Genomic DNA, 16,501 nt, shown 5'->3' on the forward strand with positions numbered 1-16,501 from the left:
CAAAAGTTCATGCTAAAATAAAATCATTTAGTCTTAAAGGTGCTGCCACATTCTTTTTTCTCCCCTCTCCCTCCCTTTTATGTTGCAAGAGACTAACACACCTACTTCTCTGAAATTATTCTGATGGATTCTGATGGGAAGATGCTGCTTTCTCCCACCCCACACAAAAAGACAGGAAGCTGATAGAGTTTGGGGTGGGAGAGAATTGCTGCTACTCTTTGGGTTACTTTAAAGCACAGATGCTCCATCATCTGTTGGATGCAAACTGATTTAGAAACTATCTCACCTGGGCAAATCCATTTAATGTACTTATTTAAACTATTTGAACCAGTTTTTAATCTGTCTTCTTTTAAGAGGTTAAATTGATTAATATCTGTGAAGTGCATGAAATCATTTTTTTTAATTTTTGCATTGTTTTAAGCTGATCTATCTAAAGATCAGCTTAAAACAATTTAAAAAAGATTTCATATGATTTAACACATATTAATCAATGTAACCAGTTAAAACACAGATTAAAAACTGATTTAAATCATTTAAATGGTTTAACACCATGCAGGTAAAAGTTTAAATGGTTTAAGACTGCACAGATATGCAAAGTTGTATGACATCAATCAAGCCCCAAAGGGTTTAGTGAACCACCATGTTTTGACTTGGCACTGGAATGACTGCAGTGTCCAACCCAATCAAACCTCTAAGGCACACCTCAGTTAACAAAGCCTGTGACAAAGCACCCAGACAGCCAAACTGAAGGTTATGGTAAGAGAGGCTTTGAGACTGGCCTGAGTGAAACTGAGAGCATTTCAAAGGATTGGCTTTTTTGATCCATTCCAGTAAAACAGCAGCATTGTGTGGAACCTTAAGGACTAACCAATTTATAGCATAGATTGATCCTCTGCTCCTCCTACCCCCCACCCAAACAGTCTTTCTTCTCTCCTCTTGCTGGAGAAAGGAAACGGGGAAAAAAATCTTCCTCAAGTCTTCTACTTGGGGGGGGGGATATATCTGAAGCAAGGTGTAAATAACGCCATTTTGGGGTTCCAAACTGATTTGAAACTTTTCCAAGAATAACTGAAGGCTTAATTTGCATGATGTTACCTGCACTTTTCATTCATAGTCTCCAGAATTGTAGTCCAAGCTCAAACTATTTATAATACTAACCTGGAGTGACTTTCCCAAGGTCACCCAGTGGGTTTCATGAACAAACGCACTCTGGTCTCCAAAGTTATAGTCCAACATGCAGACAGGAGTATTTTGTCTCTGGGTGGACAACCCTCCTACCTGGCATTGGATTGCCGGGTTTCTCCTAAGAAGGATTTACTAAGTTTCCTATATTTTCCCAAACATTCCCATATTTAAGGATCTGTTAAATTTTCTAAACTGGTTGACTTTATTCACGATCAGTCTAAGAGCCTATACGACTATACATGCCTACATTCCACACTTTGGACAGGTACACTGAAATAGGTTTCCAGAGTTGTTTTAAATATTGCCAACACAATAACCATTTCTCCCCTCATCACCTTCACATGCTTCTACTTCTTTAGTCTTAAAACAGGGCTCTTAACCACTTGACTCTATTCCTCCTTTCTATCCAACTCCAACACACACACCCTCCTCATCTTGAGGTATTTTCTATTTATTGGGGAAGGCAATTTATCTGACACAAAGATAAGCTGCACCCAGAGCTTGGAATAAAAAATTCCAGCTCCTAGAACCCTACAGCCAACAAGGTAAAAAGTAGCCCCCCAAAACGAAGTATTTGCAACCTCTGCCTTACATCTATTCATTTCCTTTTCCTTGCATCTCAAATCTGACCTAAATGGGCTTGACCTCCCTTCTTTTCAACAATCTTTACTGTAGAGGAGGTGAAAGTATGGCTCTTATTGCAGAGAACTACCTTTTACCACAAAACAGGCAACACTGATTGCGTTCGGACAAGCTTTTCCTTTAAGGAAACCTTACATGCATTTGTTAAAACCAAGGCACAGCTGGGGCCCTTCCAATTCAACCCATCAGCCCAATAACATATTCCTTCTGGAAATTGTAGCATGTGACCATTGCTTTTCACTTGACTCATGGAATTCCCAACTCCATAATCAAAATTTCCACAGCCACATTTCCAGCAGTTGTTCACACTGTACAACTATAGCACTGATTCCACTTTACTTGCCATGACTGCCTCTTATGGGTTTGTAGTTTAGTGAGGTACTAGTGAAAGTCAGCACAGAGTACTGCTTTGAGCATAGGACTAGGACTCTGGAGATGGGGTGGTATTCGAATCCCTGCTGGGCCATGAAACCCACTGGTGACCTTGGGCAAGACACACTCTCTCAGCCTCAGGGAAGGCAATAGCAAACCTCCTCAGAACAAATCTTGCCAACAAAATCCCATGATAGGGTTGCCATAAGTCAGAAATGACTTGAGAGCACACAACTACTTGAAAGCACACAATGAGGTACTACAGCTCTGTGACCAAGAGTTCTATTATAAGAAAAAAATGGGGTAAATTTGAAAAACAGGAAAAAATTAATTATGGAATATTTTATTTTAGCATGATTCAGGAAAAACAGGGAGGGGGCATTCCCACTGGCAGGATGAACCGCTTCCTGATTCAACCTTGCCCCAGTTTGGAAAGCCACTCTAAAAGGTCCCCTGTTTCCACCATAAAAGGGGATTTTTTTCCTTACCAGAGTGGAATCACTTTTTTGTCATCCCCACTGGGAGCGCCGCTTCAGAACCCCCGTCAATCATGCAGCCCAGCTTGGAAATTTTGGGGGGGATGGAGGCTGAGAGAATGTGACCTGAGGCTGAGAGAGTGTGAGGCTGAGAGAGAAGGCTGGGGCAGGCATAGCAGAGAGGAGGGGGACCTCTGTGGATCCCATAGAGCCCAATGCCATGCCTGGATCGCTTGAGGGAGGCAATGCTGGCCACTGGAGGACCCATGGCAGCAACGATGGGAAGAAGAGGAGGAGGAGGAGTCCTTGAGGGGGCTCCGGCCACATTCCTCCTCTCCAAAAGGCAAAGGAGGACAAGGCATCATGAAAGGGAAGACCGTCAAGGAGGAGGACAAGGCATGGGGAGGACCTTCGAGAGGCAAGGGAGGCCTGGTGTGAGGGGAAGGAAGAGGAAAAAGGAGGCAGGAGGAGGAGGATGGCAGCAGGGCTAGGCAAGGCCGGGGAACTGAGAAAAGCAGGACACAGACACACACATACATATATATATTATTGCAAAATCAATAGATTGGTCAAGCAACTACTTGAAAGTACTGTATATACTCATGCATAAGTAGAAATTTTGGTTAAAAAATTGACCCAAAAAACCTGAGTTGACTTATCCACAGGTCAATGTAAGTACTGTACTTTAACTCTCATATATCCATCCATTCATCCATCCATCCATCCATCCATCCATCCATCCCCTGGTGAAAGGCAAGAGTTTAATCTGCCCTGGAAGCACTGATCCCCTTCTACTGTCTCATCCATCCAGCCTTTAGTATGAGTACCAATAGTTATGTCTGCTGTAATTTTCTAAATTCTTTGGCATTGTTTCCCTTTGCTTCATCCTTTACATCTCTCATTACACGCCCCTAGGTTTAACCCTCGACTTATCCATGGGTCATACTAAAATCCATAATTTTGGCCCCAACACCTGCCCTCAACTTATACATGAGGTTGGCTTATAGTTGAGTATATACAGTAGTTGCTTTACCAATCTATTGATTTTGTGATTAGAAGGCAGCACTGGTGTCTGTGTGACATCTCTGGGGAGGGATGGGACACACACACACACCACCTCTGCCATTTTCCCCTAACCTCAGAAAGAATCTATACTGATCTGATGTCTCCACTTATTGGACACGCATTAGAATCGATTCTTCAGAAAAGAAGCACTTTGTAACTACTATCAAAAAAAGAACTAGAGATGTGGAGGCCTGCGGAAAAATGAAGGGAAAAAAACCCCTTTTTCTCTGGGGTCATTCCCACTACCATTAGCTCTGAATTGTGATTTGGGGCATATGCCCCTAGTTCCCACTGGAAATTGATTCTGATCCTCCTTGGATCGATTCCAGGGGAAATAAAGCGGAGCGAATGCAAAACTTCAGGTTTTTTGATAGTAGTTACAAAGTGCTTCTTTTCTGAAGAATCGATTCTAATGCGTGTCCACTCTTCCCTGGAGTGTAAATGTTGAGATTCCATAGAATGAACCATGACAGTTAAATCAGAATCACAGCACCACAACTGTGTAGCACGGAAGGGACTCTGTTGTTTGTTTGTTGTTGTTGTTGTTTTCGTTGTGTTCCTTCAAGTTATTTCCGATTTATGGTCTAAAATTCTCACAGCATTCTCTGACACTCTTTACAGCATTTCCCCCTTGGTTAAGCTACACCGCCACCTAATTTCACTCACTTGTAAATGTATGAACAATTTTTTAAAAAATTCTCCTTACACAAAAAACTTCAGAAGAAGGAAAGAAATTATTTTTTGATATTGGGGAAAATATTTCAAAAACTCCTGACCAATAATCTCTCTCTTCAAAATTAAAACAAACCAAAAGAGTTTTTAAAACTGTCCTCCGCCCCTGTACACCAGTCCATTTCTGGTTACTAGATTTCTGATGCAACAGGCAGATACATGACCATGATGAAAAGGCACCATTAGAAACATCTTCTTCTGGAAGACCTTTGAGCCTAAAACGATTCACAAGATACCATCAATGTCATTTCCGCTCTTACACACCACCAGGATCTCCCTCAATAGCCATTATTACCAGTGGCCTTGCCTTTCCCTGACAGAGGCCATTTTGATTCTCCAATTTAGAATGGAATCTTTCAGGAGCAAGAGGATAATAAAGACATCTTCCCATCTTGATTTCTCCAACTCTGCAGTTGCTACACTGGACCCCAGCCTTAAACAGCGGGTGATTTAAACACCAATAAACTTTTTTCCCCAAAAAAGAAAAGTGTGGCAACTTTTTGCTTTTTTAACTGCGGCTTCCTCCTATGTTGTTTACACACAGCACATTTAACCCACTCTTATGTCAAGGTGGAAAGGCTCCCAAGAATGGGAAGCGTTCATTAAACGCCAACATACTCCCAGTTTTTTAGCAGCCTGGGAGAGGGACTGGGACTTTGGAACCAGGGCTGTTTCTTCAGTAGAGAGATCTTGCAGCGCCTTTGAGACTCACTGAAAGAAATTGGCAGCATGAGCTTTTGTAGACTTCAACCTACTTCCTCAGATGCATTTAAATGGAAGTTTATCAGACAAGGGAAATTGGAAGTATAATCCAATGGCAATCATGGGTTTTCACGTTATTGCGTGATAGACTACCACACACAATTTGGAGTAATGGCAAGTCTGTCTGAACGCAATCATGGGGTTTCACGTTATTGTGTGAGAGGTGATCACACACTATTTCAGGCACCTCAAGCTATTTTCGGACAGTTTGAACACAATTCAAATTCACGTAAATGCGTCCTGGCCCTACTTTCTTTTCATTCGAAATTCAGAGAAATTCCTCCCGTGTGGTAAACCCTTGGTGTAGAGAGATCTTGCAGCGCCTTTGAGACTCACTGAAAGAAAGAAATTGGCACCATGAGCTTTTGTAGACTTTCAGCCTACTTCCTCAGATGCATTTAAATACATCTGAGGAAGTAGGCTGAAGTCTACGGTTCACTTAGTCTCAAAGGTGCTGCAAGATCTCTTTACGTACTGATACTACCTACTAACATGTCTATATCTTTGAATGTCTTTCTTTGAGTGAGTCTCAAAGGTGCTACAAGCTCCCTCACACGTGAAGGCTGTGATCCTGGCCATTCTGACCTGGCAGGGAGCCCCAGTGGGACTTACTGAGGAGGAGACCAGGAGAGGATGGCAGTCAGTTGCTCTGGTTGAATTTCTGTCTTTCACTGAGTCTCAAAGGCGATGCAAGATCTCTCTACGTACTGATTCTACAGACTAACATGGCTATATCTTTGAATATCTTTCAGTTAATCTCAAAAAGTGCAACAAGATCTCTCTTTGTCTGACTCTCTGCTATGGAATTCTGGGAGTTGGAGTTTGTTGTGGGGCCCAGAGGGGAGCTCTGCTCCGCTCTGGGCCCCACAACAAACTCCAACTCCCAGAATTCCATAGCCTTGAACCAAACACTGAGTTAAAGCGGGGCCAAACCGGGTTATGTCTCCAGTGTGGAGATGCCCTACCCCTCCAGCCTCCCCGCCTACCTGTGGCGGAACTCCTGGTTGTAGATGGCCTTCAGCTGCTCCTTGTGGCTCACATCTCCCCGGCCGGAGTCCTTGAGGAACTGGAGGAAGTGCTCTCCGATCTCGGCCGTCTCTCGCAGCGTCCTTTGGGGCATCCTTTCTGCTCCGCTCCCTCTTTGCCAAAGGCAACACTTGGCAACTAGGAGGCAAGGCCAGGCAAGGGCTGCTCCTCCTCCGCGATAATCGAAAGCGAAACTCACTCCACCAAAGTGGTCGGCCCCACACACCCCTGGCTTCTTCCTTGGGCCAAGCCCAAAGCCAGGACTCCTTAGGGGTTGCCTCTCTCTCTCCTCTGTCCCAAAGGGAAACCCAACCTGCGTCCGCACCACAGAGCGAATCCGGGTTGACCCCTCTTCAGCTGCTTTATTAGACCTGAGCCTAGTTCCTCAGATACATCAGGTGGAGTGGAGAGTTCAGAGAGTGATGACTGGGAGCACGAGCTTTCCTAGACCTGAGCCTAGTTCCTCAGATAACTTGGGTGCAGTGGAAAGTCCAGGAACAGACCAAAGATAGGGCGAGGTTTTGTAGATCTGAGCCTAGTTCCTCAGATACATCAGGCGGAGCGGAGAGTCTAGGGACAGAGCATAGGAAGCATTAGGTTTTGTAGATCTGAGTCTAGTCCTTCTGATACATTGGGTGGAGTGGGGGGTGCAGGGACTGACCATCTCTAGCATGAGCTTTTGTAGACCTGACACCTGAGCCTAGTTCCTCCTTACATCAGGTAGAGAAGAGAAGAACTGCTGGACCTGATCCCTTCCCTGGGGCCATTCCCTTCTCATTTTGTGTCATGTCTTTTTAGATTATAAACCTGATGACAGGGAAGTGACTGAGTCTAATTAACCATTTATAAGCCACTCTGAGAGCCTTTGTGGCTGAAGAGCAGGGTATAAATACTCTAAAATAATAAATAAAACCAGGTAGATCGGAGAGTCCAGAGAGAGACCAAAGGCAGCATGTGCTTTTGTAGGCCTGAGCCTAGTTCTTCAGCTAAATGGGGTGCAATGGAGAGTCCAAAGACAGGCCGTGGGGGGAAAGAGCTTTTGTAGACCTGAGCCTACTTCCTCAAATGCATGGGGTGGACTGGAGAATCCAGAGACAGATTGTAAGTAGCATGAGCTTTCCTAGACTTGAGCCTACTTCCTCAGATGCATGGGGTGGAGTTGAAAGTCCAAAGAGACCTATAGGTCTTTGGAATATATGTTTTTGAAATCTATACAATGAACCAATGCCCTTTATTTATTTTATTGTATTCCTTTCATCTGTATATCCTGCCTTTCCCCCAAAATACTGGGACTCAAGAAAAACATGAACAGAGAATGAGAGGGAGAGTATGCACAGTTAATCTATGGAATAAAACCATTTTAAAATTCACTCAAGGACAGAATACACCGTCATCAACACTAACCACTACCAGATCATGCTTTGATTATTTTAAACATTTATATCCCACTTGTCCCAATACAAAATACAAAATAATAGAATATCAACACCCAGTGTGATTGTTAGCTTTCTTGAACTCATCCTTGACTCATGGTGACCTGTCAATGAGATGTCTCCAAGACCCCCAACCCTTCCTCTCTGCTTAGTTCCTGCAGGCTCAGGCCCATGGTCTCCCCAAGTCTATCCAGCTCCTATGGGGTCTTCCTCTCTTTCTCCTGCCCTCTACCATCCCCAGCATCATTGCCTTTTCTAATGAGTCATGCCTTCTCATGCTGTGGCCAAAGTACAACAGCCTCAGTTTTGTCATCTTGGCTTCCTGGAAGAGATCAGGCTTGATTTGTTCTAGGACCCAGTTGCTTGTCTTTTTGGCCATCCATGGTAGCCTCAGCACTCTTCTCCAGCACTATTTCTCAGATGAATTCATTTACTTCCTATCAGCATTCTTCACTGTTCAGCTCTCACATCCATACATGGTAATGGGGAATACTATGGTGTGGACGATTCTAACCATAGTGTTCAGCTGTATATCTTTACTCTTTAGGATTTTGCCTAGTTTTTTCATAGCAGCCCTTCCCGTTCCTAATCTTCTTCAGATTTCGTGACTGCAGACTCTGTTCTGATCAATGTTTGAGCCAAGATATGGGAAATCTTTAACAATTTTGATTTCCTCGTTATCTAGGGTGAATTTACGTAAATCCTCTGTGGTCACCATCTTCAATTTTTTTCTCTCCTGTATGGTTTTTAACACCTTGCCTGATGAGGAGGCTACAGGTTTAGGGTACTTCTAAAAGACATCACACATGTCAATTGTTTTTATTGTACTGTATTATTAATCTTGGGAGGATTCTAACCCATCTCTGGTTTAGAAAGTCAATTTCTATTATGCAGCCCTCCAGATGCTGTTGAACAGCAACTCCCACCAGCATAGCCAGTACTGAGGAACACTGCATGCTTTCCAATCCTACTTGAGGCAAACCAGTTTTCTGCAGCTCCCACTTTATATATGTACCATCTGTACAATGGGAATAATAGCAACTGGACTCACACATATACCCCCCTTTCCCCTGTGCTTACTTCTAGCCACTCATGAAAACAATTAAATGAAATCAACAGCTCAGTAGAAGATTATTATTATTATTCTCAAAAAGAAAATTTAGGACTGACCATATCTGCCCAAACTACATCTAATTTTGACTTAGCAGTCTCAGGACTTTTAGATTTCTTTGTCAGTTTACACAAACCCTGACCCTCTCTTGACAAATAGGAGGGTTGGTTCCAGTGTCACCATGGAGTAGCAGCAGTTAAGCAAATAGTTATTGCCTTATCAGCATTTTCCCTAAAACCAAATGAACTTTCCTTTGTGAACAGAAACATTCCATGATACTAATAGAATTCACGAGAGCATTTGGCTGAGATCTGAAAGGTACAGTATTTTATTTTAAAAGTGGAACTGAACAAAATATGATAACGTTGCAGTGAGATATCTTTCTTTCAGAATGCCTGCTAGCCTTCCAGGTCTCTTTTCATACTATAAGTCTCCAAAACTCAAGCCAATCACACTGGATATTCAGGAAGTTGTCCAGTAACTTTTTCCACCTCTGTGTAAACCCTGGACTTTGTCCAACACTATTCATACCTGCAGATTGGTAATACGTTCTTTTGGCTAGAAGAAGGGATGACATTTAGAGAATTGGTTATCTATAAGATTTTGCAGACTCAGATTGCTAGTTGTAATGACTTGCATAGGAACAATAACAAATTAAACGTTGGACTCTTGTTACTTGCTGGCAAACCCTCAGAATTCTTGCTGCTTATGTAGGAATTAGCTGATGATGACTTAGGCCAAGCAGTTACTTTCTTCTTTACTCCTTACTTGGCATCTTCAGGACTCAGTCCAAAACAAACTATGCCATGAAAATTTAAAAAGTGTTTTACATTGTATTTTCACTTTTATCACTATTTGCAGTCATTTCATTCTCACATATTCTTTGGAATAAACGGGGGGAAACAAGTCTGTGTAATATTCACTGTATTGTTTAAGATTAATTTATATTAACTCCTGTGCATTCCACTGGCCTTGATCCCCCACCAGCAAAGTCAAGATCAGGAAAACTGTCTGTTTTATTCACATTTTTGCACATTTCAACATTGTAAAGAGCATGCCATATTAATTTGATCTCCACAATCTTTTTACAGATTTAAAAAAGTAATTATTTCATTTAAATAAGTCAATGTTTACATGGCGGTGGGAATTGTGTGGCCCTCCAGATGTTGTTGAACTGCAAATTCCAGCATTCTTCACTATCTGCTATCTCTAGTGCTCTGGGAGTTGCAGTTCAACAGCATTGGGCAGCTACTCATCTCTGTTTTACATCAATTATGGTAATGCATATTTAGTGAGAAGCTATTCTCCAACATTTTATCAATGTTAAACAAATGGTTTAACAACACATCCTGTCTTTTTAACAAGAGGTGACCCCAAAATGACAGAGAATTTCCTGTTGAAAAAGGACTACTGCTGGGTCTAAAGCAGCACTGAGAGGCCAAAACATTGTGAAGAATAATGGGGAGCTTTGAGCATCATACCCCTGATTTAGAGCAATAAAACTATAGTACTCGCTACAAGTAGGACTCCCCCAAAGAATGCAGTTTCTCTAGAGTAACTTGAATGTAGACCTGATATTGAGTCCCTCTCAGCAGAAACAAGACTGGATGGATCAGTGCCGCATCAAACCCCATGGATTAAGCATGTTGCAATGCAGCTTTTCTCCCTTATGATTCAGATAGATTTCTGCAAAATAGAAAGTACCACAGTCATACACCCTTGATACGTGGAGCCCATAACCAGGTGTGTGAGAAAAGGTGTGGTTACTCTGCAGAAAAGAATGCATTCCAAGCATGCCCAGTGTATAGCTTTACATATTCCAAAAGTAGCCTTGTTACTGCCATGACTGGATTTTATCAGAATTCTACCCAATGCATCCAGTATCAGTTAGGAGCATTAGCTGATTTCGATTCTAAGCTCCCCCCCCCCGCCCCCGCCACCTTAAAAAAAGTATATTTTCCTTACTGGAAGCTGAAGTAATATGCTAAAAGCAGAGCCACATTGTTTTGTAAGAAATGAGCTTGAAACAGCCTTTTAGTGCTTCTTTAATAAGGAAAGGGGGAACTTGTCTGTTGGTGAATTCTTACAAAACTGCCAACAGCCAAAACATAGGAGCAAATAAGAAGGAAACATAAGAGAACAAAGTAGCAAAGAAAAGCCAGACAAAATGCTATAATCGCATAATATTTATATTATTTAAGGTGCCTTAGACACTATTGCTTTTGCTGCAATTGTAATCTTTACTGGGTTTCTGGGATAATATAAACTCCATTTTATTTTCCCCAGCTTTCTTGAGCACTTAACTTGTTGCTTCCAGGTGGCAAAGAAGAGAGGAGAGAAAGCAACAGGAGAGAAAAGATGGAGGCTAGACAGAAAGTCCAAAGCTTATTGAGGTAAGGTAGATGTTTGCTATGGATCTTAGGTTTCAGATAAGTACTTTCAGATAATAAACAGATGGTGAGGTTATGTTGAAAAAACTAATTCCGCACTTCCTTGTCTCGGGTATATGATTAGACCTTTGAACCCTTTCCTCAGTCTTATTACTTACTAAACTAAATGGGTCTCAGATTGAAGTAAATATGTCCAGATTTAGGACTCCCATAGATGAATGTGAATGGTAGCAGAGTAACAAAGCAGCAGCTATAGGTGGATAGTTGTGTGGGTCAGATTTAATTTGATAAGTGGAAATAAAATATAGGGTGATGGTGTCAATAAGGAAACATAGGTCTGTTACATTAGATTACTTGCTGTTATGTGCCTCTAAGTGGTTTTTACTTTATGGTGACCTTAAGGCTAATGTATCTTGGGGTTTTCTTGGCAAGTTTCTTCAGAGGAAGTTTGCCATTAGATCGCTATTTCCTTTAAAAGCCAACATGGCGTAGTAGTTTGAGTGTTGGAGACCAGGGTTCAATTCCTCACTTACCCATGAACCCACTGAGTGACCCTAGGCAAGTCACATGCTCTCAGCCTCAGGTGAAGGCAATGGCAAACAACCTTGAATAAATCTTGCCAAGAAACCCATGATAGGTTCACTTTAGGATCTCCATAAGTCAGAAATGACTTGAAGGCACACAACCACAACAAAAACAACAGCAGCCATGTTAATGCACTGCAGAGAAAAACAGCAATGGAGACTTGTGTTACCATAAAAAGTAAGAGGCTTTGTTTAGCATTAGCTGTCACTGATAGCAACAGCCCAAGCTCACTCACTGCTTGCTAAAGGAGATGCCACTGTTTGCTAAAGGAGATGGCACCAGAGAGTGCCGAGGGGTGGGGGCAATTTGCACTGATGACACTTAGTGGCATTGCTGAAGTTGATGTCACCCAGTGTGTGTGTGTGTGTGTGTGTGTGTACTACCTGGCCCTTTCTCCCCCCTGACTACCAGCCACTCAGACTGCTGCTGAAGGGTGCTGTGGCCTCCAGAGTGCCCATTCAGGGTCCTGTGTGGCTGATCAGAGAGAAGCCACATCACACCCTGAAGGCACTGCATTCCTAGCAGCCACTGCTACTTAAAGGTGCAGCACTGAGGCCTCTGGAGGGCCCATTTAGGGTCCAGTGTGGCAGCTGGTCAGGAGAAAAAGGGAAGCAATGGTCTTTCTCAGTCCCCGAGTAGCTACAATAGTCCCTTCAGGTATTCCATCTCACTGGGTGACATCCCTCTCTGAAGTGTCACCCAGTGTGGTCCACACCTCCTGAGCCCCAAGTGGTGCCTCTGGTGACCCAGTGAGACCCTCTGCCCATTGCAGGTTTGTACAATGCTGCTGCCACCTGGCAGCTCCTTCTGGGTCATGTGGGCTCGTTGAGAAAGGGCAGTGCCACAGACTCCTGTCCTTCCTGCCTTAATTTTTGCCCATTTCTCTCTGCAGTTGCCACTTGGCAGCAACAGATCACTGCAGCTGCTGAATCTGTCCCTTCTTCTCTGCTACCTTGGCTCCCTTGGCCAAAGCCCACAGCCATGGAGCAGCCTGAATGGGTGGGGGCTGGTGGCTGCGGTGAGGTTATACATTCTTTATACATTCTTTATTACGGTCAAAGACCAGCATCAATATAAAATATAACATAAAAAATAAAATAATACACATAAAAAGATTGCTTGGGATAAAAATCTGCCAACTAGAAATGTAAATAATTCTTTTCCGTTACATTTAAGATAGCTTCATTTAAAATAAAATAAAATAAATAAAATAGAAATAAACCTTTTTGGGTTTCCACCCTTAAGACAGAAATAGTAAAGGTAGATTAGCAATATCAGGTTTTAACCAGACATACAGTATCAGGCATGACACAATATTATGTGTTTAACTTTGATCAGTTGTTCTTTTCCTACAAGTGATTGCTAGTGCAGAAAATTGTGTCACTTTATAAGTTATATGCAAGTTCCAGTCTGAGAACAGGTACAGATCTCCCAGGTACGTTCAAGAGTATAGGAGTGATCAAATCTCTGCGAGCATTGTCATAACAAGGGCAATGAAATAAAACGTGTCCAACATTTTTTACATCTCCTGAGTTACAGGGGCATGTTCGCTCATGAACAGGAGTCTTAGTAAATTTACCCTCCAGTAATGCTGATGGAAGAGCATTTAATCTAGCCAGTGCAAAAGCTATTCTATATCTGGGAATCGATAGGTTTGTGATGTGGTTTGGCACAGTAAGCGGTCCTATACTGTCCCAATAAGAAAAATAGTTTGCGGACTGAGTTTTATGGTTTTGGACTTCTGTGTCCTTTATGCGCTGCATAATGGCTGTTTTAGCTTTAGAATATCCCATAGACTGGAGGGCGTTAGTCGTGAGACCCAGATTTTGGAGTTTTGTAGTCAGAGAGTTTTTCCATTTAGATTGAAAAGTATCTGCCAAAATTAATGGCGTAAGTCCCACAGGAAGAAAAGTCAACTTTAGCCAGAAATTTACAGTAAGCATCAATATTCGGGCTTCCATAGAAATTTGTCCTGTCTCCAACCTGAGTATTACATTTGGGATGCATGTTGGGATCCTTGTAATTGCTCTTAAAAATTTGGTTTGTGCTACTTCAAATGAGTTGTAATTATTAAGCGTGTATACCTGACAGCCATACAACATCTGGGAAATTATTTTGCTAACAAATACTTGGATGGCTGCGGGGACATATTGGCCACCTTTAGAATAGAGAAAGGAAAGAAGTGCTTTGGTGCTTCTTTGGGCACTTGCGATGGCATGCTTTGTTTGCAGATTCCACGATCCTGTTGACTGGAAGGTTATCCCTAAGTATTTGATGGCCGTCAATCTGCCATTTATGTTTGGTCTTTTTCTTATTAAATACCATAACCTTTGTTTTGTTGTAGTTTATAGCTGTATAAACTACTGTAGCTGTGGTGAGGTTGTAACTACACCACTGGCATCCACCCCTTTCTCACCACTGCCTTGGCTCCCTTGGCTGAGTGACCACCACAGAGAAGTCTGATTGAAAGCCCTGGTCTCTCTCTGCCTTGTTTGCCTGGCCAGCTGCCTGACTGCCATCAGCCCCTTCTGGGTCTGGCCAGAAAGTGGGTGGTGGGGTGGCAGGCAAGCAAGACAGTGGAAGAGGAAGGAAGACAGTCCCCCACTATTCCTCCAGCACTCCTTTCTAGGCACCTGCACCAGGTGACACCAACATGTGATGCCATTGCACTCTTTCTTCTGGCTTTTTGTTATTTTTTTAAAAAGTGCTAGCCTGTTCGTACTGGTTTTGTGTAGGTAGAAGAGGGAAGAAGCAATAGTCGCCACATAAACAGGCAAGTAAGATGTAGTAGAAGGGAGGGCTGCAGCTGCCCCTACTGTGTAAGTAATAGATGGAGGATGCTATAAGCACAGTTGCAAGGAACAGCAACAGGGATTGTGTGGATGACCAAGGAGATGAGAGCTGGGGGTGATGGAAGGGTATCAGATAGGGAGGCAAGGAGAAAAGTCCAATATTCTGCAGGAGCAACTGGAACATGTTGTGGTGCGAGATAGAGGAACGGTGGGTGGACATCACACAAGTGTGTGGTGGAGTGATCTGGGAAGAAGGCAAGTTGAGAAAGCAGCAACAGGATCTCTGACTGTGGGTTACATTCAGCAGCACATTTCATCAATGCTTGCATCCCATTGCCTGAAGCAGTTGCCTCATTCTGAGCAATGACAGGAACATAATAATAATTAATAATTTGTTTTATTTATATACCGCTATTCCAAAGATCATAGCGGTGAACAGCAAGTAAGCTAATTTAGCAAGTAAGCTAATTAGCCCCCAACAGTCTGGGTACTCATTTTAGCAACCTCGGAAGGATGCAAGCCTGAGTCGAGCTTGGGCCCTCTTGCTGGTCTTGAACTCGCAACCTTGTGGTCTTGAGTGAATGGCTGCAGTACAGGCATTTAACCACTGCGCCACCAGGGCCCTTGTTTATGAACTGTAAATCGCTTTGTCAAGTGGATGGAATGTTGCTTCAACTGGCAGTTTATTATAAATATGTTTGACAGGGAATAACCAGTGAGATGAGAGGGAATTATCAAACCATGTCTTATTTCCTCCTCTCATGTCTGCTATTTATCTCATTCATTTTATCCCTGTCAATCAGATGGTAGGATTGTGTTGTAGTGTTGAAAGACATTTTTGTTTTTGGTATCAGTACAGAAATATCAGGAAAAACTCTTGTGCATAACAAGAATGTTGTTTTCATCTTCAGCATGATCTGTCCTGCAATATTATTTATTCTCACAAAAAAACCAGTAAGATATGTTTGGTTGACAGATACTGGCTGACATGAGGACACTGTAATGTAAATTATAGGCCAGAAACTTGGCCCATGGCTCACTTGCAGCTCCCCAAGGCCATTCCCAAAGATGCTCCGCCCATCCAAAATTGTTGCATTTTTGGAAATTCAAAGTACTCTCCCCCTAATACACACCAGTCATTAATGACTATAACATCTATATTCAGAGGTGCCATATATCTGATTATTGGATGCTAGGAACAAAAAGAACTGTGGCTAAAAGTCATATTCAGAACTAGATTATTAGCTCAGTTTAGAAAACTTTCTTATATTAGTGTCACATTTTTAGCTCCTCTAAAAATTTATAGCTGTGCTCATCCATAGTAGGTCAGGAGTTGTTGGTTATTAAACTACAATGTGCAGGAACCATTTGCTAGTGTGCCCAGTTCATTCACTTCCATTTTGATTCTGCTAATCAGAGGAGTCATAGAAAGGTAATCAAAACATAAAGAACCTAATATTTATTATATCTGCAACTGGAATTATGACTTATTGTGCCAAAACATGTCAGAATAAAAAAAAACATCTTAAAACAACAATGATTATTGATTTACAAATGCAGACTTGTTTGGATGCAATAAACTCTAATCCTGGATTAAGGTGCAATACTAAACTATCCATGCCTGCTTAATTTATCTGTTCATATGAACAGGAGGACCAAAGTAAGAGCAATGGACCATCTCTGTATGAGCACACTGATAATGATATACATTGACTTGCACCACATTCTAGTCCCAACTAGAATAGCAATATTAAGCCAATGGATATACCTATGTGCTGACTTAATCAATTTATGCAATAGATCTACTCTACTTGAGACTAACCAATAGGATTCCAGTCATGGTGTCTTAAATAAATCAGGATTGCTATTAACACATGCACAGTGAAACACGGTATTCTCTAAGCATGTCAAAAGAAACTGACAACATCAA

General features: G+C 42.2%; 1 protein-coding gene across 1 annotated transcript in view; it reads right to left on the bottom strand.

Moving 5' to 3' along the window:
• The window catches only part of LOC149315903 (RNA helicase MOV-10-like), a 43,353-nt gene extending 36,996 nt beyond the window's left edge, over positions 1 to 6,357 (bottom strand). The window contains exon 1 of the mRNA XM_089514401.1: positions 6,221 to 6,357. Within this exon, the coding sequence (XP_089370527.1) occupies positions 6,221 to 6,354 (134 nt within the window). The 5' untranslated portion in view covers positions 6,355 to 6,357. The remainder of the gene's footprint in view (positions 1 to 6,220) is intronic.
• Between the last annotated feature and the right edge of the window lie 10,144 nt (positions 6,358 to 16,501).

This window comes from Sceloporus occidentalis, unplaced genomic scaffold (genome assembly GCF_023333645.1).
Source record: "Sceloporus occidentalis isolate IW3139 unplaced genomic scaffold, rSceOcc1.0.p SCAF_3, whole genome shotgun sequence".
Taxonomy (NCBI): domain Eukaryota; kingdom Metazoa; phylum Chordata; class Lepidosauria; order Squamata; family Phrynosomatidae; genus Sceloporus; species Sceloporus occidentalis.